At 45.5% G+C, this 24,680-nt stretch overlaps 1 protein-coding gene across 7 annotated transcripts in view; it reads left to right on the top strand.

Annotated features, from left to right (window-relative positions):
• Positions 1-24,680, top strand: part of GFRA1 (GDNF family receptor alpha 1) — a 226,400-nt gene that overhangs the window by 63,394 nt on the left and 138,326 nt on the right. For 6 of the 7 annotated variants that reach the window (XM_021073393.1, XM_013983783.2, XM_013983781.2 and 3 more), the window contains one exon: positions 4,371-4,385. The exons of the other annotated variant lie outside the window; for it this stretch is intronic. In XM_021073393.1, the coding sequence (XP_020929052.1) occupies positions 4,371-4,385 (15 nt within the window). The remainder of the gene's footprint in view (positions 1-4,370; positions 4,386-24,680) is intronic. 7 annotated transcript variants of the gene reach the window in all.

The following is a 24,680-nucleotide window of genomic DNA, read 5'->3' as shown; positions in this document are numbered from 1 at the left end:
GTATAAATTACAGGATAACTCACATGCAAAATTGTTGCAATATTTACATTAGTGTTTATTCAATTTTACATTTGAATAAAAAGGTGCAAAATGTAAATGAAACTGAAAAAGGGGTTCTAAAAAATTAAAGTAGCTTACACGAAAAGCAGGAGAGTTTTCTAAAATAGAAGACAGAATAGTACTCTATGTAGAATTGTCTGTTACACCGTGAAATATACAGTAGAATTGGGAGGAATAAAGTTCTTATTCCTGAATCCCGTCTGAATTTCCTCCTCCCTGCCCACTGACACTTTCCAGTGATTCAAATCAGTACTGAATTTCGAAGGAAGCGCTCCCTGTCAAAAACCATGGAGAGGAGGCTGAGGATTCTGGACGGATGTCGAGACTGGATCCGTATTTGAAAGACTAATCTCATTTCATTGATGTTTTCAATGTTGGAAATTTTTGTCTGTATTCATTAGAGGAGAATGATAAATCTCTAATTTGTGCTTTGCTAATAATAGTGATGAGCTTTTGTGTCTCATTAAGGTTAAGTGAATCTCATGCAGTCCTGGCTCAGCCTTTAACAGACGCCATGTGTGACCTTGGGAGAAATCTCCTGATTTCTTGATTTCTAAAATGAGGGGCTTGGCCCAGATAGCGTTGAGACAGACCAGCCCTCAGCCCTTCCCTCCTGGTGGGAGCACACACACCAGGCCAGGCAGTTAGGACCCACCAAGGTGATTAAGACACATAGCTCAGGAGTTCTCGAGAGTTCATGGTCTGCATAAATAACCAATTATAGGAGTTCCCATCGTGGCACAGTGGAAACAAATCCGACTAGGAACCATGAGGTTGCAGGTTCCATCCCTGGCCTCGATCAGTGGGTTAAGGATCCAGTGTTGCCGTGAGCGTTGGTGTAGGTCGCAGACGCGGCTCGGATCTGGCATTGCTGTGGCTCTGGCGTAGGTCGGCAGCTACAGCTCGGTTAGACCCCTGGCCTGGGAACCTCCATATGGTGTGGGTGTGGCCCTAAAAAAGGACACAAAGACAGAAAAATAAAAAAATAACCAATTATAATATGAGCTATAATTGCAACGTGCACAAATGATCTAAGAGTACAGAGGCAGAAAGAGCGACTTCCCTCTCAGTGGGGATAAGTTCCGAGTAACTTCGCAGTGGCTGTGACCCTTGAAGGCGGAGAAGGACTCCTCCAGGTGTGTGTTCAGGCTGGTCAGAGGGTGGGTGGTTCAGACTGTGCCTGGCAGATGGCACATGCACGTGACAGTGGTATATTTCTGGACAGTCAGGGCATGGCAGCTGAGTGGTGTTCTATACACGGCTATGTCAGAACCTGTGTCAGTGATGAAAATAATGTATATATTAGTATATCAATTAAAGCCGAGATCAAGTTGTCCTGTAATGGGCATCCTAGTGCCCATTTACAGCCCAGTGGGCTTTTTGCGTGTAAGAGAACGGTGGTGATTTAAGCCAACTCCCTGGAAGTTGTGAAGCTGCATCATCTTGTCTGTCCCACAGCCACTGGCCGGCGGGTGCCCTGGGGAGCACGTGTACTGCCTGTGAATGACACCCCTGATGGGGTTCACATGTGCCCTGGTGGAATGAAAACTACCCTCACTGTTGTCCTGTCTTGCAGTCTGCTTAACCCACCAGGTGCATTTGTGGGCTCTTTGTGACCTGGTAGGAGCTGATGTTTTAGCTGATGACTGATGGCAAATTTAGACGTGCGTGATATAATTCTTACCTGGTTTTTAAGGTGCAGTAAGTTGTAAAGTCAGACTATAAATAGAAGGCACGTTCCGTTGTTAAAATTAAAATAATACAGAAGACTCTTACATAATATTGTAAAAAAACGATCCCAGATTCTATTGCCTAAAGATCAACATTCCTGTGGCCATCATCACAGATCTCTCTTCATGCAGATATAACATGTGCATACGCACACACATATTTGAGTGTAGACACATACACGTGCATACCCTGGCTCAGGGCACACGTTCCATATTGCAGTCTGATTTTGTCACTTAAAAGTAATAAAAATATTTAACCATTTTTAAAAATTAAAAAAAAATTTTTTTTAATTTGTGTAAAAAAATTTTAAGGCCATACCTGCAGCTATGGAAGTTCCCAGGCTAGGGGTCCAATTGGAGCTGCAACTGCTGGCCTATACCAGCAGCAACGTGGGATCCGAGTCGCATCTGTAACCTTACCACAGCTCCTGGCAACACCAGATCTGTAACCCACTGAGTGGGGCCAGGGATGGAACCTGCATCCTCATGGATGCTAGTCGGGTTCCTAATCCGCTGAGTCACAATGGGAACTCCCCAATTTTTTTTTTTTTTATTTTTTATGAAAAATTTTTTAGGTTTAACCACTTTAAATGGCTGAGCCCTAATCCACTGTATAGAATATATTATTTTCAGTTTGATTCTCTGTTGACAGACAGGAAGTCTCTGTTTGAAAATCATACACAATTGGAGTTCCCATTGTGGCGCAGTGGTTAACGACTAGGACCATGAGGTTGCGGGTTCGATGCCTGGCCTTGCTCAGCGGGTTAAGGATCCGGTGTTGCCGTGAGCTGTGGTGTAGGTTGCAGATGCGGCTCGGATCCTGCGTTGCTGTGGCTCTGGCATAGGCTGGCAGCTACAGCTCCGATTAGACCCCTAGCCTGGGACCCCCCATATGCTGCAGAGCGGCCCAAAAATGGCAAAAGACAAAAAAAAAGAAAAAGAAAAAAGAAAATCATACACAATGTTGTAATGAACACCTTTGTTGACTTTAAGTATTTGAAGGCCTTTAGGCATGTCATCGGATGAAATTCCTAGCAGTGGTTATAGTTAGGTTAAGGAATACGTATTTAACGTTTCATGCATACTGTCAAACTGCCTTGTGGACGTTTTGTACCTCTTTACCGCCCCAGGAGCGGGCAGGAACTGGCTCACACCTGGGTGGTGCTGTCTTCCATCTCTGGGTTACTGGATGAGAAAGTACAAGCAGATGAGAATACTCTGGGGGCAACTGGGAGTCTGCAGAAGCAAGACAAGTCTGATGTCGAGAAGTACCTGGCAAATTGACACAGCATTGTAAATCAACTGTACCTTAATAAAAAAATTTTTTTGAAGTACTGGCATATGCACACATTTTCGTCTGAAGTTATGGACAAATATCACAATTTCTAATTGCCAAACACTGAAATCTATCTAAATATCCGTCCACATTAGGATGGAGAAATAAATTGTAATATAATCACACTGTGAAATACTCTCCAGCAGTGGGAATGAATGATGTGCTATATGCTACTGCATGGATGACTCCCACATTCACTGGGAGCAAAGAAGGCGACAGAAAAAATTTCATACCAGAGCAGTCCATTTATATAAAGTTCAAGAACAGGCAAAGCGAATGCAAAGTGTTAGAAGTCATGCTAGTAGTTACCCTTGATGGATGTTAGCGTCTGCTGGTTCATTTATGCTTTTTTGCTAAGCGTGTTTCCTGGTGCCAGACCTAGTGCTTGGTGTACAGCAGCTTCTCAAATATTTGTTGAAAAAGATGAATTAATGTTTTTTCACCCTTTCACAGATTTTGACCTAGGATTTAATATGAAGGCATGCTATTATTAGCCATAAGATACAATGTGGAATATTCGTATGAATGTTGCGTTTATTATGATTTAAATATGACTGGGACAACATTGTAAATCAACTATAATTTAAAAAAATAACAAAAAGCAAAAAGAATGTGGAACTTTAGCATATTCTTAGGCCCTTTGTTTATCCTGTTATGTGATGTTGTTGCTTTTGTTGTTATTTATAAACCGGCCTGGCAGCTTAGTAGTGGGTCAGAAGGTGGTTTTTAGAACCAGACAGACTTGGATTCAATCCTGAGCCCATTGCTTATTCCTTTGTGGCCTTGGATGAGTTACTTAACTTTCCAGAAGCTCAGTTTCCCTATGGATAAGTGAGGATAATAATACACCTTACTTTATAGGGTGGTTGTGAGAATAATAATATCAACATGAATAAAACTGCTGAATTTTGTATTTTTTACCTCGTCCCAGGCACCGATCTAAGCCTTTAAACACAGGGCATCATTTGTTTCATCTTTCCAAAACAGATCTATTTGTGGTTTAGGGAACGGTAAGCCACAGAGTTAGTAAGCTTGGAGCCAGGATTTAAACCCCAGGTTGTTCCCTTCCAGAGCCCAAGCTTTGAACCACTGGCTCTGAGTAGAGGAAATATTGCACCGAGGGTGTTTAGCGCAGTCGGCATATGTTAGCTGTGATGATCATTACTGTCATTGTCAACATGATGATTAATTTTTCTGTCTTCTCTCTCTCTCTCTCCTCCTCTGTTTTGCCTCCATCCTGGCAGACGTTTTCCAGCAAGGTAAGCTCACTGCCCCCTGCCTGCTTGTCCATTGGCTGTGCTCTTTGGGAAAAGGGTATCGTCTGTGTGCTGAGGGTTATGGGACTTTGCCCTCCCTGTGGACGTGTCACGGGGACTTTAGGAGGTACCATGAGGATGAAGTGCCAGCAGCCTTCCTGGACCTCCGAGGCGTGCGCTGAACCTTGCTTGGGGGTGGGGTTGGGACGGGGAACACCTGTCAGAGGGCAGGCAGGGGTGCCATGGGGCTTGTGAGTGTGGTGGGGAGCAGGTGTCTCTGGAGGGGATCGAGTGGGAGCCCGGCTGCTTGGTTAGGGCTCTGTATGCCACCTCCACCTGGGGGTTTCTTTATCAAGCAACCGTGTCGCTGTTCTGGAGGTATGGGCAAGCCCATGGCTGGCTGGTCACCTGGTACCCTTCAACCCAGGGGTGCCCTACAACCCTTCCAATTGGGCCTGTGACTGGGAGGAGCCTGGTGAGGACAGGCAGAGTTTTATGTGTTTTGTTGGCCAAGTTCACGTGTCCTGGGGAGCAGGAGAGGGAATGCCTATCCCACCGAGACCGTGTCTTCCGATGCGTGATTTAGTCCCCGCTCAGGATACACAGCCACTGAGCTCTGGGAGACACACAGGCATGGCCTTGATGAGCCTGCTAGATACACATTAATGGGCAACTACCTCTTTCCCTTTTTTGTCATGGTCTGAAACGACCGGGAGACAGTGCAGGGCCTGTTTATAGTCAAGTTGGAAAATAACACTTTGTAGCACGCATCTGCCATGTCTCTCTTGAATTCCAGGCTGGCTTAGGATAAGAGAGTTTGGTTTAAGAATACATCCAGGTATCCCATCCGTAGCTTCCAAATAATCTTACAGGCTGGGTATTTTCACGATTATTTCAGCCCAAACATGCAGCGTGTTATGGAGAAGATCCGTCTGCTCTCTTGGATAGAAGTGCAGTTGTGGGTAACAATGAGGGGGGCTGTTGTGTTATCTTTTAAGAGTCTGGAGTCATAGACCTATATTTATAACTAATTCATAAATCCCAACAAGCCATAAGTAATAAGTTCTGTTTGGCTAGAGGCTGAGATGAGAAAACTTGAGAAGGTGCCATGGCTGTTGGTGTAATGCAGGTGCTGCAGTCAGGGCGTCTGGCTGCAGTGCCTTTTCTTCCTTCAAAAATCGGGGGTTCAGTGGGACGCTGTAGGAGAAGAAATTTTTTCACCCCAAAGCAAGTGCCTCTCCTCCACCCCACCCCCGCCCTGGTTAATCAGATGTCTCCTTTTGAGACAGAATACACTTGAGTTTGGAAAAGGCCCCTGGAGGCTGGGGAGAGAAAAGCTTTGTATCAGATCTGGCTTTTCTGCCCATAATCGCAAGTGTTCATGGTTGTTGTGGTTGGTATAAAACATGGCTACACAGATGACTTAGGTCAAATTTGCCTCCTTTTTAATCAGTCATGCCATGGGATTGATGGGATTTGCCTGTCCGTAACAATGAGATGCAGAGCGGAAGTTATAATCATCTGCAAATCACGGGCTATCAAGACTTAATAGCACCTTCCAGAGACTGAAGCTGCTAGCCACCCACGGCCCTGCGAGGTGGTGGGCCTTGGCTCCTTTATAAGATAGTACTGTGGTTTCAAACAGGGAGAACTGAATTTGCTTTTGTGAATTATTTACATGGCTCTGGCCTTAGAGGACCATTTTGTACAGAGAGAGATCCTGGCAACGAACTCGCCAGCTGGTCCCTGCCCCGCCCCCACCCCCTCCTTCCTTACCTTTGCTTCTGGCCATTCTGCCTTGTGAAATTAATGCTCGGTAAAATGTGACAGTAAAAATGTGGCCATGACAGTCACATCCGACCAAGACAAAAGGTTCTGTGTCTTACGGAAGGAATCTGAGACATGACTGCCGCAACCTCTTCTGGGGGTTAAAACTCTGGTCCAGAATTGTGCCATTAACTTGAAATGCGGGGGCCAGGAATTGTGCTAGAACTAAACAGTAGAAAACTGTGTGGCTTCAGATGCATAGAAGCCGCAGGGTCGTTTCTGAAGCCCATCCATACAGGGTAACTCTGAGTGGCTCTGGGCTGACTGTGCCATGGGCATCCAGGTTCTGCTGGCTTAGGCTCCCCTCCAGGACTCATGCGCAGCCGGGGGTGGGGGTGCTGCCTTGCGAATGTGTATACTTCGGTCAGTGAGCAAGCAAGTGAGGCCTCTTTGCCCAGAGGAACCCTGCCTGTTTGGGCTGCTGTGCACCTGGGCGGGCGGACGAGGGAAGCAGCCTTGCAAGTTGACAACATCAGACATTCTCAGAGGAAACCGAAGTTATTTCCTCTGGATTGCATTATCTTTTATTTCACTACAGATCAATCTTGTTATAGCAGGTGACAGCACGGCAGCTACTGCTGGGCCTTTCTCTGCTGTCTCTGTGGTGTGTTCACGTGGGAGCGCATGTCTGCCCTGTGCCATTTTACGGCTCGTCTCCCTGCTTTCATCTGTAAATGCCACTTGCTGCGGCGGTGAGACCACAGGGTACGGGGACTGTGAGGTAGCAGTGGGCCCACAGCTGGGCCTTCCGTAGGTACGAGTTCCGAGGCCATGGGGCCACGTTTTCAAGGAGGCTTCACTGACCTGCGTTTTTCTGTTGTCCTCAGAGCTCATGGCTCTCAGGAATTCCAGAGTGCCACAGACTTGCTCTTCACAGCATCAAATGCAATTGAAAATGCTGTATGTGCCCACGTGTCTAGAATCTTGAGTTTCAGAGCATTTTTATACCAAGCGTTGAATAATGAAGCCAGGAACACGAACACACACACACACACACACACACACACACAAACACACGCACACACACCTCTCATTTGAAGTTACTGAAGCCCCTTTGAATGCTCATCTGTAGGCTCAACCTTCGTTCTAAATCGAATAGAAACCGAGAGAGTGGCTTGAAAATGAGAACGCTACCACGCAGCGGGGCGCTTGAAAGCATCAGTGGGCATATTGCAAAGATTTCACCATTGGGATTAATTCTCTGCTCAGCAAACAGAGTCCCTTATGCTCTGTGCCCAAACAGGCCCAGCCTTTCCTCCTCCTTCATGCCCACCTGGAGCTGGGAATCTCCCCATTAGAGAGATTTTTCTTCCAGTTCAAGTACTTTTTTATACTCTTCAAACATAGTGCGCTTGTTTATTTTGTAACCACACGCAAGTCCCTTTCTAGGCCTTGAGGATAAAGGAGTGACCCAGACAGCAGAGGGCCCCTGTTCTCTGGAACTCCTGGTCTAGCTTGGGGGACATTTGATGCCAGGTATGCAGATTAATAAGCAAGGTAGATACCAAGGGTGAAGGCAGTAGTGAAGAAAATATCACAGATGGTGCGCTCAGTTCTGGGGGGCACTTAGATGGGGTGGCCAGAGAATGACAAGAAAGACCAGCTCCTGGAGATCCAGGGAACAGCAGGGGAACCTGTGACGGAGGGGCCCGGTGGGCAGGAACCCCCCAGTGGCTCAGGAGCAGAAGGAAGCTGGAGCGGAGGAGGACATTGTTTGAAATGAGCAAGGGGTGGAGCAGGAGTACAGACAAGGATCCGAGGAAGGAAGTTGGTGCTGGATTTGAGAAGAACGACATGGTCTTATTTATGTTTGAAATTGCCACACTGGCTCCTGGGAAAATGTTCAAAATGGCATGTGAGAAGGTAAAACCAGGACCAGGGCTGGGTGCTGAGCAAGCCCAGGCCAGGCTGAGATGGGGCCCAACCCAGTGGCCCTAGTTCTTCCCTAGTGGGGTCTCTGGTCTCCTGGGCAGTGGAATGGATGGCCCTATTCCTAGCTAGCTGGCCTCTGCTGAGCGCCGCACTTGCTGCCTGTGAGAGTCTTGTGCCTGTGATGTACTCTTCCTCTCATTAAGGCTGGCAAATTATGCTTGTCAAAGTCATCATTAAAATATTCCTGTATGAGGAGTTCCTGTTGTGGCTCAGTGGTTAATGAGTCCGACTAGGAACCACGAGGTTGTGGGTTCGATCCTTGGCCTTGCTCAGTGGGTTAAGGATCCGGCGTTGCCGTGAGCTGTGGTGTAGGTTGCAGACGTGGCTTGGATCCTGCGTTGCTGTGGCTCTGGTGTAGGCCGGCGGCTATAGCTCTGATTGGACCCCTAGCCTGGAAACCTCTATATCCCACAGGATTGGCCCAAGAAATGGCAAAAAGACACCAAAAATAAAATAAAATAAAATAAAATAAAATAAAAATTCCTGTATGAGTCTTCAGATTTTAAAATGCCACTTTTCTCCAATACATACATACTGTGTATCATCTGGATTACATATACATCATTAATACATATGTGTCTGTACACACACACTTAGGAGACCTCTGTTTTGCTCCCTGCAGGCTTGCTGCCTCTGTTGAGGAGACTGAGCCCATTGCTTTGCCCTGCAGCCTCGGTTCTCTAATCTGTAAAGGAGAGGGTGGGGGAGATCCGTGACCCAGTTGGCTTCCTGCTGATGCTCCATCATGAGGAGTTTTAAGGGACTTGAGTTAATAGAGTACAGAAGTATCCCACGCTGCAGGTTTCAACTGTTACCTCGAGACCTTGGGTGAAAGCAGAGGTTCCCTAGTGGCTGAGAACTAAGGTGAAAAGAAAGGTAGTTTCAGAAGTGTAACGTATTCACATGGTCCTCTAGAAACACCAGTTCTTTCCCACGTGGATGAGTACTGGAAATCACACTGGTGGCATTGCTTTTACTAATCTGAAGAGAACGATAAATCATAGTGTGCTTTCTGGCAGCCCAGCCAAGCCTGTTAATTGTTGAGGTGGGCTTGTGGTGACAGGGACCACTGCCATTTGTAATGTGCTTGGCTTAAGCTCTTTTGCATATTTCAAATTTATTGGTCAAACTGCTGGGGCTGGGTCTTAGGTTTTCCCACCCACTTCAGCAAACCCATCTGTTGTAAAGCTCCGACCCTTTAGCCATGACTTATGGTCCCCCTAGTAATGTTACACATTATGAAATACTGTTTTCTTTATGAGTGGGGGATTTGGGTGAATAAATTAAATCTATCGTTACCATTTCCAGGTAAAAACTCCAAGTTGTCATGTGATGCTATGTAGTAAATGCGAAAAAAGGCCTGAACATTTTTATGGTAGAGAGTGGTTGGTTCCCTGGTCACACTTCCTACATGCGAATATTTACCGTGTACGTATATCATGCCCCATTCTGTCCAGAATTAGTAGAATATTCCAAGTCATGTAGGAAATGCATCCATCTTTCCAGCCCAAACTGAACAACACTGCCATTTAATTTCACATAGATTCACTTTCTGTGTGTGTGTGTGTGTGAGAGAGAGAGAGAGAGGGAGGGAGGAGAGAGAGAGAGAGAGAGAGAGAGAGAGAGAGAGAGAGAGAGAGATGTTGGAAAATGAAAGGCATATTTAAATAATCCCTTTCTCTGAGATGCTTTATCACAGTCTGCATGGCCCATGCAGGGTGGCCTGTCCCCTGCCAGGTGGCCTCGGGTGGGCTTTTCTCTGGAGCAGATTCAGCCTGTACTCATTCCAAGCCCAAGGAATGAGTTCGGGGTGAGGTTTCAGAACTCTCCTCCCGTAACTTGCGTTTGAAAATTGCCAGATCAATAAAGGGGGTAAGTTTTATTGTTGATGTGTTTGCTAATAAGAAGATCAGTTTTTCTTTTTTAAAAATTTTATTTTTTGAGGAGGATGATAAGCATGAGGCCAACATTTGTGTACCACCTGTATTGCAGGCGTTTCTCATCAAAGCTGCCCCAAGATTTTATGAAGCAGGTTTTAGAACGAGTAATCCCGCTTTACAGAGGAGAAAACTGAGGCACAGACTAGAGTCCGTCTAGCGTTGGCTGTATACCTAGTAAGTGGTAGAGCCAATTTTTATTTTTAGTTAAGAGACTTTATTCTAGAGAACAGTTTTAGATTTTTTAGAAAAATTGTGAAGACAGTACAGAAAGTTCCTATGTAGGCCACATCCCCTTTCCCCTGTTATTAACATATTAGTGTGGTTCATTTATTATAGCTAATAATCCAATTTTGATCCATTAGTATTAATTCAAGTCTGTAGCTTATTCAGGTTCCCTTAGTTTTTCCATAATGTCCTGGGATCCCATCCAGGACACCACATTAGTTGCCTCCTTAGGCTCCTCTTGACTGTGACACTTTCTGAGACTTTTTTGATGACCTTTTGATGACCTAGCTTTTTTTGATGACCTTGACAGCTTTGAGAAGTATTGTTATTTTGCGTCTATATTATAGATGTCCCCTTCTTGGAATGTGAATGATTTTTTTCTCATGATTAGATGGAGGTTATGGGTTTTAGGGAAGATCACAGAGGTCAAGTGCCATTTGCATCCCATCCTATCCAAGGCATTTACCATCAACATGAGCTATGACTACTGATGTTGATCTTTAACAGTTGACTGAAGCTGTCTTTGTCAGGTTTCTCCACTGAAAACTCCCCCCTCCCCTTTCCATATTGTACACTTTGGAAGGAAATCTCTATATAGCCTACTCTGAAGGAGTGGGAAGTTATGCTCCATCTGCTTAAGGGGAGAGTGTCTACATAAATTATTGTTTTGCAAGGGAAATTTGGCTCTTCTCCTTTATTTATGGATTTATTCATTTATTTAGATCAGTGTGGACTCATGGGTATTTATTCTGTATCTTGGGTTATAACGCAATGCAATTTTATTTTTTTCTTGCTTTGACCATCAGGAGGTCTTTCAGTGGGCTCCTTATGTCCCTTTGATATATCCATGTCAATTATTTTTTAAGCTCTTCTTTAATACTTTCTGATACTCTCAGATGCTCCAGGGTCATCTTGTATATTTCCCATCCCTGTCCTGGGTTCAGCCAGTTCCTTAAGGCGCCCTGGTTCCTTTTATTGGAGAATGACATTAGAAACCAAGATCTGGGTGTTAGGTGTGCTTGTTGTTATTGGGGTGTCACTTCTCGTAGGCCCTCTCAATTGAGAGAGCAAAGGGAAAAATGCACGTGTATACTAACCCCTTTGTGGATGCTTATTTACTTCTGTATATAGCCCGTTGTACCTATATTAAGTGTGAGTTCTTACTGGTGTCTCTAACTCTTATCCGTTACCACATGGATCATTCTTGCCTCCTTCCATTGCTTATCTGCACCTTCCCACTGCTAAGGTGATACCTGAGCCAGGATTTTGACAGGAGGTAGTCTGACTTCAGGTATTACATTATGCTGTTTTGATTCCCATTGCAGGACTTCCTTCTACACCTCCCAAAGGCCCCTACTTCCTAATAGCATCATGCCAGGGGTTAAGATTCCAACTTACGAATTTGGGATGACACAAGAAGCATTCAGTCCATCACAATGCCCCTCTCCCTCCACACCAGACCTTGGCTTGCTCTTGTGACTTCTCAGTCAGTTCCAGCTCCAGAAGCTTCTAAGTGGGTTTGCCTTATCTTGAGCAGTTTGCCTAATGCTTTGTTTCTCAGCAAAGGCATTTGTACTTTCTCCCATTGCCTGCGCAGGCCAAGGACAAAACAACTGGTCTATTTATAATAGCCCAGCTGCTGAGTGCTGAAAGCTCCCTGCACCTTCCTTAGATTGATGGATGTTCATTGGGGTCCAAGATAGACTCATCCTTTAAGTCACTGAGTTTGCCCTGGGGACAGATTATGAAGTTGTGAGTGTTTCCCACTTGAGCAGGGTGGAGCATGAGAGGTTGAAGGTGTTTGTCTGTTTGGGTTGGCACCCGCCTGTCAATTTTCTCTGATACCCCTTCCCGATGCCCAGGTGGTATACTCTCCCCTCCAGGCAGAGGGGGATGTTCTGACTTGGATGTGTGCCTGTGGTGGCTGCATTCATCAGCCCCATGATGGGGGTACCTGTGGAGACGGTGGTGCCCCGTTGGCAGTGCCCTCTGCTCCCGCTGGTACCCTTGGTCCCCTGCAGCCCAGAGTCAGGGGATGGAGGCTCTTGAATTCCATGATGCCAGGGGGCTCTACTCCTGCTGTTTTTGGAGTTTGGCTCGCTGGAAGCCACAGAAAAATGCAAACAATCATAGTTGATTCATTCGGATTTTTTGATCTTAGCCGAAGCAGTCTTTTGGGAAGCATTTTGCCAGTTGATAGAAATGTGTCCTTTATATTGACAGTAGGTTTAGTGACATGTTCCCACAATGATGGCTGGGCGTGGACGCTTACTGACAGGCAGCTTTCTTGTAGGAGACTCTAGGCCAGACCTCCTCCAGCCATGCCCACCTTAATTTCTGACACCCTCCTCCATCTCATCCTGTTCAGCCCTAGGAGACTACCCAGTTGACTCCGAGTCTTCAAAATGCTCGTCCACACCTCTGTGCCTTTGGATCAATTGTTTGCTTTATTTTGAATGCATCCTCCTCTTCTAAGCAACCCTTGTCCTATTTGCACCCTGGCTGCAGAAGAGTCCTCAGGACATGCCACCATGGTGGGTGGCCCAGGGCTGGTGCTATAGGTCCTCAGGCTGATGCCGATGCCTCCAGCATGTGTGTGAGAAGCAGACTCTCGTTTTCACGTCTGGTTATGACAATGTTACAATCACTGTGATGACATTTTACCTGGAAATGGTTGAGGTCACCTCCCCTTCCCTTCGAGCTGTGCCCCTGATCCTGCTTACTTTTAAAGTAGCCTGGATCCTCTCTGCTGGGTTATCCCAACTCACTCCCACCCCAGCAGCTGGGGGATTCTGCCTTCCACTCTGGAGTTTCCCAGTGCCTCCTCCCGCCTCCGTCAGCGCTTCTCTAACGTTATTGTAATGATCTGAGCAAGTCTGCCCACCCCACATCAAGCTCCTGGACAGAAAGAATTGTTTTTTTACTTGAATCCCTAGCAAAAGATGCAGTGCTTAGCACACAGCAGGTGCTCAATAGGTGTTTGACGAATGACATTTGAAGGAAATGAGGCTCAGAGAAACTGGCATTTTGTGTGTAGTTGGCGTGTGAGCTCGCATATACGCATGTACATGTGTGAACACGTGCACGCACTTCCTTTATGTGTGACAGTCTAGGTTCTTTAAGAAAGTGGAGGGAAGAGGCTGGCAGTCTACCATCTGGTCATGTTGATAGCCAGGCCAAATCATTTCCTATCCTTGAATCCAAAAATCTTTTTCCATTCCATTCTACCACCACTAGTCTGTATTTTTTTTTTTTTTTTTAAGGGATAGGATTTGGACCTGGAAATAATCAGCAAATATTTGCCTGTTTGGTCTGTGCAAGGTATGAGCAGGAATATGGCATATTTAGCAGATCCTCTCCTGCCTGCCAAGAGCTGATGATTTACTGGAAACCCAAGGCCTGTGGGCCGGTGGAAGGAAGTCCCAGAGGACAGGGACCCTGAGAAAGGAGCAGCACTGCTGACAGAGTGGTGCTGGAGATAGTTTCAGAGGAGACAGAGGGCCTGAGTGGGCAGGACAAGGGCAGACCTGTGGGCGGGTGGGTTGGAGGGAGGACAGTCTGGATGGGGGTGGAGACAAAGACAGGCATGGTTTGTGTTTATGGGACGTTGAGAGGGCCATGAACTTGCCAGGCTCTAGGTTGGGATTGGATGGGCCCAGTTATGGAGGCTTTGCAACCTGTGGATGGCCAGAAACTTCTCTTTGTTTTCTTGTGCCCCCCCCACCCAATACTCCTAGCGGAATAGAAAAGATTTTGTCTACAAAGGGGATAGTATTGGTTATTGAATTATCCCATTTTTTTATTATTCATTTTATTACTCCTTTTGCTGTGGAAGGATGACTTGATCAGCGTTTCTGATCTTTACAGTGAATGTTAGGTCCCTGAGTTGATGGAATTCCAGTCCATAAAAAAGCCAGCTTGATATCTTAGATAGTTTGAACAATGGCTTTCTTGGTTATTGTAAAATCTAGGCAGCAAATTTAGACTTGTTCTAGGAAGCACAAGAAAGCCATTGTAGCTTTTTGAGCAGAGAAATAGCGCATGCTGGGTACACAATAAAAATGTGCTGTGTGTTAGGTGGCAGAGGATAGAGATGCCCTCTGCGTGCTTCCTTAGAATGTGCCAGACACATACCTGAAGGCCCCCTTTCTCCAGAATAACCCTATGAGCTTCACATACTCATTCATCTCCACTTGTAGCCCGTTTTTCAGATCTTGAAACAGATTCAGAAAAGTCTATAGTTTTTACTTTGCAGAAGGTCTCCCAGCCAGTCAAGGATGGAGTCTGAGTTCAGATCCAGACTGAGTTCACACTTAGTCTGAATTCTTCCTGACTGTATCACAAAGTCATCTTGGAGGGACCAGATTAATGGCTACTGTAGGTGGTAGCTATATTGGTGTTCATTGTGAGTTATTTCACCTTTGCTGCATGTTGGAAGCCTTCATAATAAAATGTGAATATTTATGTCCTTCTAAAATTCATAGGTTGAAATCCCAACCCTTGATGTTATGGTAGTAAGAGATGGAGGCTTTGGGAGGTAATTAGTTTATGAGGATGAAGCCCTTATGAGAGGAACCTTGGAGAACTTCCTCGCCCCTTCTGCCATGTGAGGACACAGCAAGAAGATAGCCGTCTACGAAGCAGAAAGTGAGCTCTCACCAGACACTGAACTGGCCAGTGCTTTGATTCTGGACTTCCCAGCCTCCAGAACTGTGGGGAATAAATGTTTGTTGTTGAAAAATAAAATAAAATAAAAATTAAAAAATAGGAGTTCCCATTGTAGCGCAACAGAAACGAATCTGACTAGGATCCATGAGGATGCAGGTTTGATCCCTGGCCCCGCTCCGTGGGTTAAGGATCCAGTGTTGCTGTGAGCTATGATGTAGGTCACAGACACGGCTTGGATTCCACGTTGCTGTGGCTGTGGTGTAGGCCGGCCACTGCGGCTCCAATTAGACGCCTAGCCTAGGAACCTCCATATACTGCAGGTGCGACCCTAAAAAGCAAAAAAATAAAAAATAAAATAAAAAAAATAAGTAAATTTTAAAAATGAAATAAATATGGAGAAACCGAAGAAACCCCAGTTGGGTTCTTTGTATAAACAAGATCCCATGGCCTCAGTCATCATGGATACGGAGCTCAGCCAGAAGTCGGGCCTCCCTGGAGGAGGGGGCAGGGTCTGAGGTCTGGCTGGGGGCCTCTAGGGGAGGTGGAGGGTATGGTGAGGAGAGAGGGCTGGGGAGCAGGCTGAATGCTCTGCTCGTTTCCTGGGGCTGCTGAAACGAATTACTGAAAACTTAAGGTGACTTAAACAACGAAGCGTATTCTCTCCCAGTCTCGGAGGCTGCGGTGTGAAATCAAGGTGCTGGCAGGGCTGTACCTCCCTGAAGGCTCCAGGGGAGGTTCCTTCCTTGCCTCTTCCAGCTTCTGGAGGCTCGTTGGTGTCCTCGGCTTCTGGCTGCTTTGCTTCAGCCTCTCCCTTCCTCGTCACTGACCTTTTTCTCTGGGTGGCTCTGTGTCCTCCCCTCCTCTTCTAAGGGCACCGGTCCCTGGATCCAGTGTGACCTCATCTTCACTAAATGACGTCTGCAAAGACCTTATTTCCAAACAAGTCACATGCTCAGGTTCAGGGTAGACCTGAATTTGGGGGTTGGGGACACTATTCAGCCATGGTGGGTGACCAAAATGGGGACCTTTTTTTTTTTGGTCTTTTTACTATTTCTTGGGCGGCTCCCGCGGCATATGGAGATTCCCAGGCTAGGGGTCCAATCGGAGCTGTAGCCACCGGCCTACGCCAGAGCCACAGCAACTCGGGATCCGAGCCGTGTCTGCAACCTACACCACAGCTCACGGCAATGCCAGATCCTTAACCCACTGAGCGAGGCCAGGGATCGAACCTGCAACCTTATAGTTCCTAGTCGGATTCATTAACCACTGCGCCACGACGGGAACTCCCCATTTTTTTTTTTTTTGTCTTTTTGTTTTTCTAGGGCTGCACCCGCAGCATATGGAGGTTCCTAGGCTAGGGGGTCTAATCAGAGCTGTTGCTGCCAGCCTGCGCCAGAGCCACAGCAACACCAGATCCGAGCCGCATCTGCGACCTACACCACAGCTCAGAGCAACACTGGATCCTTAACTACTAAGTGAGGCCAGGGATCGAACCTTCAACCTCATGGTTCCTAGTCAGATTCCTTTTCACTGCACCACAACCGGAACTCCATGGGGGACCATTTTGGATCTGGGGGGATCCAAAAATGAGGAGAGGGGATTATGGGAGGATGGGGGCAGAAAAGAACATAAAGGGCTGGAAGATGGGGGGGAAATCCTGAGCAGAGTGAGATGGAAATCACGTTAAATTGGGTGACGGAAAGAAGCCAGGGCTTGAGAGAGAGAAACACAAGGCATGTTGGTTTTTGAGGTTTTCAACCATAGGCCTCTCGATCCAGTTACCTCTTGAATATCTTAAAGAATTAAAATGTAAATCTCAGAAATTAAATCCATGGGCACTGGGTAAACAGAAGGGCCCTTTGCAGAACAAAGCTGTTCTTTTTCCTCGTGAAACAGCCGTGGTGGGAAACCAGGTCTGTGGGCACAGGATTTAGCTGAGGTGGATTAAGGCTGGTGATGAGCGAATCTCTGAGGGCTCGGAGGTGCAGTTCTCATAAGCCCGCCAAAGTTCAGCTCCTTATCTGAGGCTTATCCGAACCTGACGAAACCTTTTAGGCCAGCCTGGAGGTTAGGGACCTCCAGCGGCTGAAAGTTAATATCCTGCACCAGGAAACCACCTGCGTCGCCAGGGGGAGGCGGGGAGAGAGGCCTATAAATTCATGTGCTCTGGGAAGGGGGCCTGCTGTGGTTTGGGGCTTCCTGCGCATGGACCACCCACTCGCTTCAGTGGGCGGATTACACAAGTTCAGTCCTGTGAGCCCCTTGGGGGAAGGAGGTCATGCAGCCTCGTTCTTGAGATCTTTTACCACATTCAGTTCTCACGTCGGCTCCGCCACCTCCTCAGGCCTCCATGTGGACTCTGGGCCCCGTTGTCTGAGCTCACTCATGCTTCCGGGCCCTGGAACATTCCCCCTGGAGCAGCAGTCAGCTCTTCAGAGATGCCTCCCCTGGCCACCTTGGTAAAGATTTACTCCCAGACACTTGCCTGCATTTCCTCATTTATTTCCTTATGGTGCTTGCACAGCAAGGGTGATGGGCTGAAGAGTGTGCCCCCGAAATCCAGGACCCCTGGAACCTCAGAATGTGACCTTATTTGGAAACAGTGTTAGTGAAGGACCTTGACATGAAATCATCCTGGATTTGGGGCGGGCCCTACATTCAGGACGAAGAAGAGGAGAGACAGAGAGAAGATCATGTGATAATGAAGTTTTTTTGTCTACTTCTTGTTTGCTTCTCTCGGCAGCTGGAATATAAATGATTCAAGTCCAAGGGTCTTACTGTCTCATTCATCCCTAGATCCCGTGTCTAGAACAGTGCCAGGCACCGTGTAAATGCTCAATAAGTATTGGCCAAGGTACTGAACCTGTGAGATAAGTGCTGTTGTCTTGCCCTCTGGTTGCTACAACTGTCTCTCAGAGAGGTTTGTTAACTCACCCAGAGTCACATATTTGGAAGACTCAGGATTCAGACTCTGGCCTTCTGATCCTCAAGTGCAAGTTTATGTCCATTCCATCACAGCAACTTTGTTGAAAATTTTAAAACATCACCATTAGTATCTTTAGAATTTATTTTGAAATGCATCTCCTCCAAAATAATAGACATGACCGGGCCAGAGCCAGAACTTTTTCCAAGAGGTTTGGGATCTTAGCCTGTCCTGGAGGAAGGAAGTCCATGTGGGCACAGAGACATGCAGCCGCATGCACACAGCCGCAGAGCCAAGACCAGACTCTCCCGGGGCCCATGAGGGACAGGATGCTGTTCACAGCTTGGCCGGATGGGTGTGTTTATAGACAGACTGGGAGGGACGTACCTGCTCAGGTGGGTCCTAACTCTGATGGTCACTCCTCCTTTCTCCTCCCTGCAAAAGGAAAAAAGAAAATGAGATTTGACTTGTTTTTTTCCTGTTCACTCAGACACATCTCTGCCACCCATTAGAGTTCATCTGGGGCCTGCTCTTTGGCTTGGAGTTGATCATCTTGCAGATGTGATTCCTGATGAATCCTTTAATGTCTGCCCTTAACTCTCTCCTCTGGTTCCCAACCTCTGCAAACTCACATCACTCATCATTTTTAGCTCCTGTGGAATTACTCCTGTTTTTTCATTTTTTGTTTTTGTTTGTTTGTTTGTTTTTCCACGCTGGTGGCATGCAGAAGTTCCTGAGCCATGGATCAAACCTATACCGCAACAGTGACAACCCTAAGTCCTTAATTGCTGAGCCACCAGGAAACTCCTATACCTGCTTCTTACTAGTCTCCCCTGGTGCCATGTAGCAGCCTTTCTCTGTCTTACACACACACACACACACACACACACACACACACACACACAAACAATTGTATCTGGAGTGGGTTTTTTTTTTTTGATAGAAAATATACGTACTTTTACTTTTTTTATTAAAAGAGATATGCTTTGATGTGTCAGCAGAACTACTGTAGCTTCTGGGCTACAGAAGGGATATGTGGCTCCAGATCTAATACCTATAAACAGATGTATAAGACGTCTATTACACTTTTTAACCAAAGGCAGTTACACTGTAGGACGTTCATGTAAAGCTTGTCCTCCTCCTTATTCTAACTTTTTCTTTTTTTGCTAAGTAAATAAGCCTTAGTTCTTACTAAGAAAAAAAGTAGTATATAGTGTAGTTTTTCTAACTTATATATATGAGGATGAATCTGGATTTGGGAAGTAAGTCCAAGGTCAGAGTTCACTTTGCTAAATAAAGTGAGCAAATCGTCAGGCATAGTACTGCCAGTCTGGGTCTGAAATAGGTGGCATCAAGGTTAGCGAAATGGTTTTCTTGTTTCCCTCACTAGACTACAAGCTTCTGTTGGCGGGATCATCTTAGTCATCTTTTTATCTCCAGGCCTGATACACAGTCAGTATTTAATAGGTGTTTGGATGGATGGATGGATACTAATAGTCTTACAGTTAGGCTTATCCTGAAAAATGTTTCTATGGGATGAAGAAAAATGATTACGCATGTGGCCACCCTGAAGGTACCTGTCAGCATTCTCTTCTGTTCAGGTAGGCCCCTGGCTGTATGATCATGGCTTATGTGTTTGAACGAATCAATGGTATATTAAACTGTCGTCTTAAGTTTTCTTATAGCTGCTAAAATGTCGTTGCTCTAAAATCTAGAAAAAGTATTATTACCAAGTAGAAAATTCTTGTGAGAGAGATGGCACTTAGGGGATTTGGGGACGTTTTTGGACACCATGGCTAACTACTCGTGTGACACTAAGTTAGTTAGTTTTGATGCTTGAGTTTTCTCGTCAATAAAATGAGGGGATTAGACATCATTTTGAAGACTCACCCTGTCTAGTCTACTATTCTATGAAATGATGGCCTCTCACCACTTCTGCTTTGATATTCTAGACTCTTTACCTACTGTACCCCTCCCCCAATTTAGATCTTTCTTTCTTAACTAGATTTTAAGCCTTTCTTCAATCATGGCATCCCCAGTGGCATGGTGAGCTGAGGATGGCATGTGTATTTCATCTCGCTCTGGACTAAGTGTTAGAAACCCTGAGATGGCCATGGTTTTTGGAACAGCTCAGGACTGCTTAATTTCTGTGAACTTGCTTCTTGTCTGAAATGGTGATATGCAGGTTTCTGAAAAGTCATTCAGAAATTTAGGGGAGATTTTGAACCCTCACTCAGGTGGTCTCTAAGTGTGCTAACATAGCCCTTGTTTGTGCCTGATGGGGATTCCCACGGGGAAGCAGCTCAGCTGGCAGCACGCTTCTCCTTCAGAAAAGAATGCCTGTCTCTTTGCCTCTACTTCCGCCATTCTCTTAGACTTTAAAGATAGTGTGTAAACAGAATAAAGGCCCACTGAAGACCTGTGCATTCAGATCCCAGAGACTGACGAATATGGTATGTTGCTTGGGGAAAGGGACTTTGCATACCTTTGCTTGGGGCATCCATAATGGGAGGGGGTGCCAAAACATCATCAGATAGGGCTTGGAAGTTGGCGCAACCTTGTAAATCACCTATACTTTAATTTAAAAAAATATGGCTTAGGAGTTCCTGTTGTAGCACAGGGGAAACGAATCCGACTAGGAACCATGAGGTTGCAGGTTCAATCCCTGGCCTCGCTCAGTGAGTTAAGGATCTGGTGTTGCTGTGAGCTGTGGTGTATGTAGGTCTCAGACATGGCTTAGATTCCATGTTGCTGTGGCTCTGGCATAGGCTGGCAGCTACAGCTCCGATTAGACCCCTAGCCTGGGAATCTCCTATGCTGTGAGCATGGCCCTCAAAAAGACAAAAGACAAATATATATATATATATATATATATGGTTTAGAAAAAAAAAAATATATATATATATATGTGGCTTAGAAAAGCCTGCATAGATCTTCTTAAAAAGAATATGGGATGCATGTGGACAAAATTGATAAGTCATTTGGGATAAGAAGTAGAACTCTAAAGGAACCCTCTTCCTTGGTGAGGTTTAGGTTTCACTGAATAGAGTTTGCAAGTTTGAGCCTGAGCTGAATTGCTGGGAACTCAGTAGGGAAACTGGATATCTCATTAATGCTCTCTGTCACCCTCCCCTAATGTGGCACTTAGTCTGCCTTCTACCAGAATGCTGAGCAACGATTTAAAGGCTGTCAGTTTGAAGGGCCCAAAACGAGCAGTCCACCTGGCAGGCCATGGATCTCAGTCCAACCATGAAAGTACAGCAAAAAAAGATAGAACTAAATCAGTAGGTCAATTTAAAGTAGAGAAATAGTTCACCTAGAAGGTGCTAAAGAAGGCTCAGTGAGGGGTGTGTCTTCTAAACTTGGTCAGGAAGGAAATGAAAATCCTATTTTAGGGCAGGGGTTAACAAATTATGGCCTGCTAGCTGGCTGCCTATTTTTGCATATAAAGTTATTTTGGAACACAGCCACACTCCTTCATTTAAATGCTGTTTGCAGCTGCTTTTACACCATACTGGCGGTTGAATGATTTCCACAAAGACTATGTGGTGTGTATTTATTATGTGGACCTTTACAGAAAGGGTTTGCTGACCCCTGCTCTCCTTTGCCTCCACAGCAGGTATTTGGTCAGCAGACATAATGAGTCAGAAGTTTCAGAGATAATTCTTTGTTTAGGGAGGTAGGATGAAGATATTGATGGAGTGATGAAATGAGGTTACCAGTGTCTCAGAGGAGCTCCTAAATGTTGAAGTATCTTCTTAATTCAGTCATGTAGCAAACAGTTATTGATGCTCTGTTATGTGTGAGTCAGTAGGCTAAGGGCGGATCATAAAAAAAAGTTTCTCAGTGGTTTTGCTTCTGTTCTAATTGTTGAGCATTGATAATCCATGGATACAGGGTAATTCTCTCTCAACCAGAATCCTTAATTATTCAGAAAACTTGTCCTTGATCCAGCTAAATATTATGTACTTACTTAGATATCGACAAAAGCTATTCCAGAAATTTTAATTAACCTTTCAAACTCCCTTTCGATTTCTTCAGGATAAATTAGAGAGCACGGAGTGTCTACTGGGTTCATCTGAAGAGGGGGGTAATTTAAAGTTGACCCAGAAAGGTGAGCTGGGTCAGGAGTGATTCATTGGAGATGGCTTTGTTTTCTTGTTTTTTCTGGTGGGAAAGAATTCAAGTGGTTATTTTTAGAGGATCGATTCTCATTTATCAGTCATCTTTGGCAACCTCGATTTCCCTACCAGACCCAGTCTGTAAATAGTGAAACAAATTCATGGGAATATTTAGAAAGCTCCTTCCTGCCTATACAGCAGGTTGAGACAGCAAATTGTTAGTAGCTCATTCGCCATCCTAAGACGTCTTGTTTAAGGGTTGATAATGAGCTTCCTTTTTATAGATTGTTGACTCTGCTTGGCTTTGGGACAGCGCTGGCACAGGTAAATGGAGGCGAGGGGAAGGCTAGCTGGAGGAGGGTCCAAATGCAAGAGTGCCCCCACTGGGCTTGGCTTAGAGACTGTCTGCGCCCCTCTGCCTGTCTTTTCAGGTGGCAGAACACAGAACTTTCCCAACAAAAGCAGGATTTGTGTCTCTTCGGAGACTGGTCCTTCCTTCTCTGCTGGCTACATCAGAAAATACAAAACAGGTGTGATTGATGGTGAGGGATTGGTGACATTCCATGAACTTGGGACTTAATGAAACCCTTTATCTTTTATCCCCAATGTGAAGGGTTTTTTTTTCACTCATCTCCCCAAAGGGTGTTTGGTTTTCATTTTCTTTGAATGGTAAAGAATATGTTAATAGATTTTTAAGAATCAACTGAAAAAAAGCCCGAAGTCTTAAAAATCCTTTCTATTTCCTGCCCCTCCCCAAACTTTAATAGCCCCTGAAGTGGGTGTGGAGGTGGCAGGAGTCTTTTGTATTTTCTAAACCTGCTGTTCGCACAAGTGGCTGTTATGACTGCGGCAACATAATTGCTCTTAAAATGCCTCGATAATAATAAAAAAAAATCTATTTTTATTTCATAATCTTGAGGCTCCTTGGCTTCCATTTTTCCAGGCCACTTTAGTAACTTCTGAAAATTAGCCTGACAAATCTGGTTTCCCAGCTTGATCCAAGAACAGCTCTTTGTCATGGGGGTTGGCTGTGTGTGTGGAGGGGAGCTGGGGAGAGATGGAGGGGGCGGGGGGAGTTGTAAAAACGGTGTTGGGATTTAATTCTTAGGTGGCAGCTGTTTCTGCCTTCACTTGACCACTTACAAGGAAATATCAAGATAGAAAAGGTCCTTTCCAGAATTCTCCCCAGGGCTGCCACTGTTTCTCCAGGCTTGGTTGAAAATGAAAGGATCTCTTATTCCTTGATGGTTCTTGGTGCCCAGAACTGGTAAGTTTGGATATGCAGCACTGTGGAGGGCTCAGCCACACTCACATGGAGTTTTCTGTGTGTTTTTTTACCTTTTTTTTTTTGGTCTTTTTAGGACCATACCTGCAGCACATGGAAGTTCCAGGCTAGGGGTCCAATCAGAGCTGCAGCTGCTGGCCTACCCCACAGCCACAGCAACACCAGATCCAAGCCTCATCTGCCACCTACATCACAGTTCACGGCAACGCCGGATCCTACATGCACTGAGCAAGGCCAGGGATTGAACCTTCATCCTTATGGATCCTAGTTGGGTTCCTTGCCACTGAGCCACAATGGGAACTCCCGAGTTTCCTGTGGTTTTTTTAGGTCATGCTTCTAAGAGGAGGTGCTCAGGCTGAAGCTAGATGGCTAAGACCTTGTCAGCTTTGAGAGAGAGGATCCCGCTGGTGTGAAGGTACCTTCGGGAACTTCCTCCAATTCTCAGATTCTGCAATTTGCCTCTTTGTGGATCCAGCCTCCAAACAAAGCCAGCTCTGTATTTGCCCTTGAACCGTTCACTTACCCTTCATTAGACCATGGTGTTGATCTGACCTGAGATGCCCAGGACGTAGGGACTCCCAGGGAGAACCATCTTAGAGGAGTTTTCAGGGGCTAGTGGCGGTGCTGAGGGCAGGTAATTCAATGGCAGTTCCTGGGCAGACCTGCCCCTAACATCTGGGGGCCCTGGTGTGAGCAGAGGCTTACCCCAATTCCTTTGGTATGAGAGGTCTCAAGATACCTACCCAAGCTGCAAATCCCAACCTCTGGTCTCTGGTAGGAATGAAGATTTATTTGTTTGCATTAAGGTAGATATGCCTGGCCCATGGGGATGAGGAATGGCAGAAATGGTACCATTCAGAACAAGATCATTTTATATTAGTGCAGGCACAAACCACTAAGACATGAAATTAGTCCTCAGCTCATGGTGAGGAAATAAAGAAAGATTCACGTGGATTCTGTACTCTTACCCAGACAACGCCTCAACTCTCATTAACAGCAAACTAACTTGGATTTTTTTCACACTGTCCTAATCATGGAAATACCAGGCCTTTATTTTTCTTTTAAATGCTTTAACTCATTTTAAAAGGTTTCTGGTACAGTCATCCCTCCATATTGGCAGAGGGTTGGTTCAAGAACCTCCCCTCACCCACCCTTGGATAATAAACCTGGAAGATGCTTAAGTCCCTTATATAAAAAGACATCATATTTGCATATAAACCTATGTACATCCTTTCTTATATTTTAAATTCTCTCTAGATTATGTATAGTGCCTAATACAATGTAAATAGTTGTAAATACAGTGTAAATGCTATGTTTTGCTTTGGGGAACTTTCCTGGATTTTTTTTTTTTCTCCTGGATGCTTTTGATCTACAGTT

This window comes from Sus scrofa, chromosome 14 (genome assembly GCF_000003025.6).
Source record: "Sus scrofa isolate TJ Tabasco breed Duroc chromosome 14, Sscrofa11.1, whole genome shotgun sequence".
In the NCBI taxonomy this organism is placed as follows: domain Eukaryota; kingdom Metazoa; phylum Chordata; class Mammalia; order Artiodactyla; family Suidae; genus Sus; species Sus scrofa.
The sequence above is the reverse complement of the archived record's forward strand: the minus strand, read 5'-3'. Positions and strand labels throughout refer to the sequence as shown.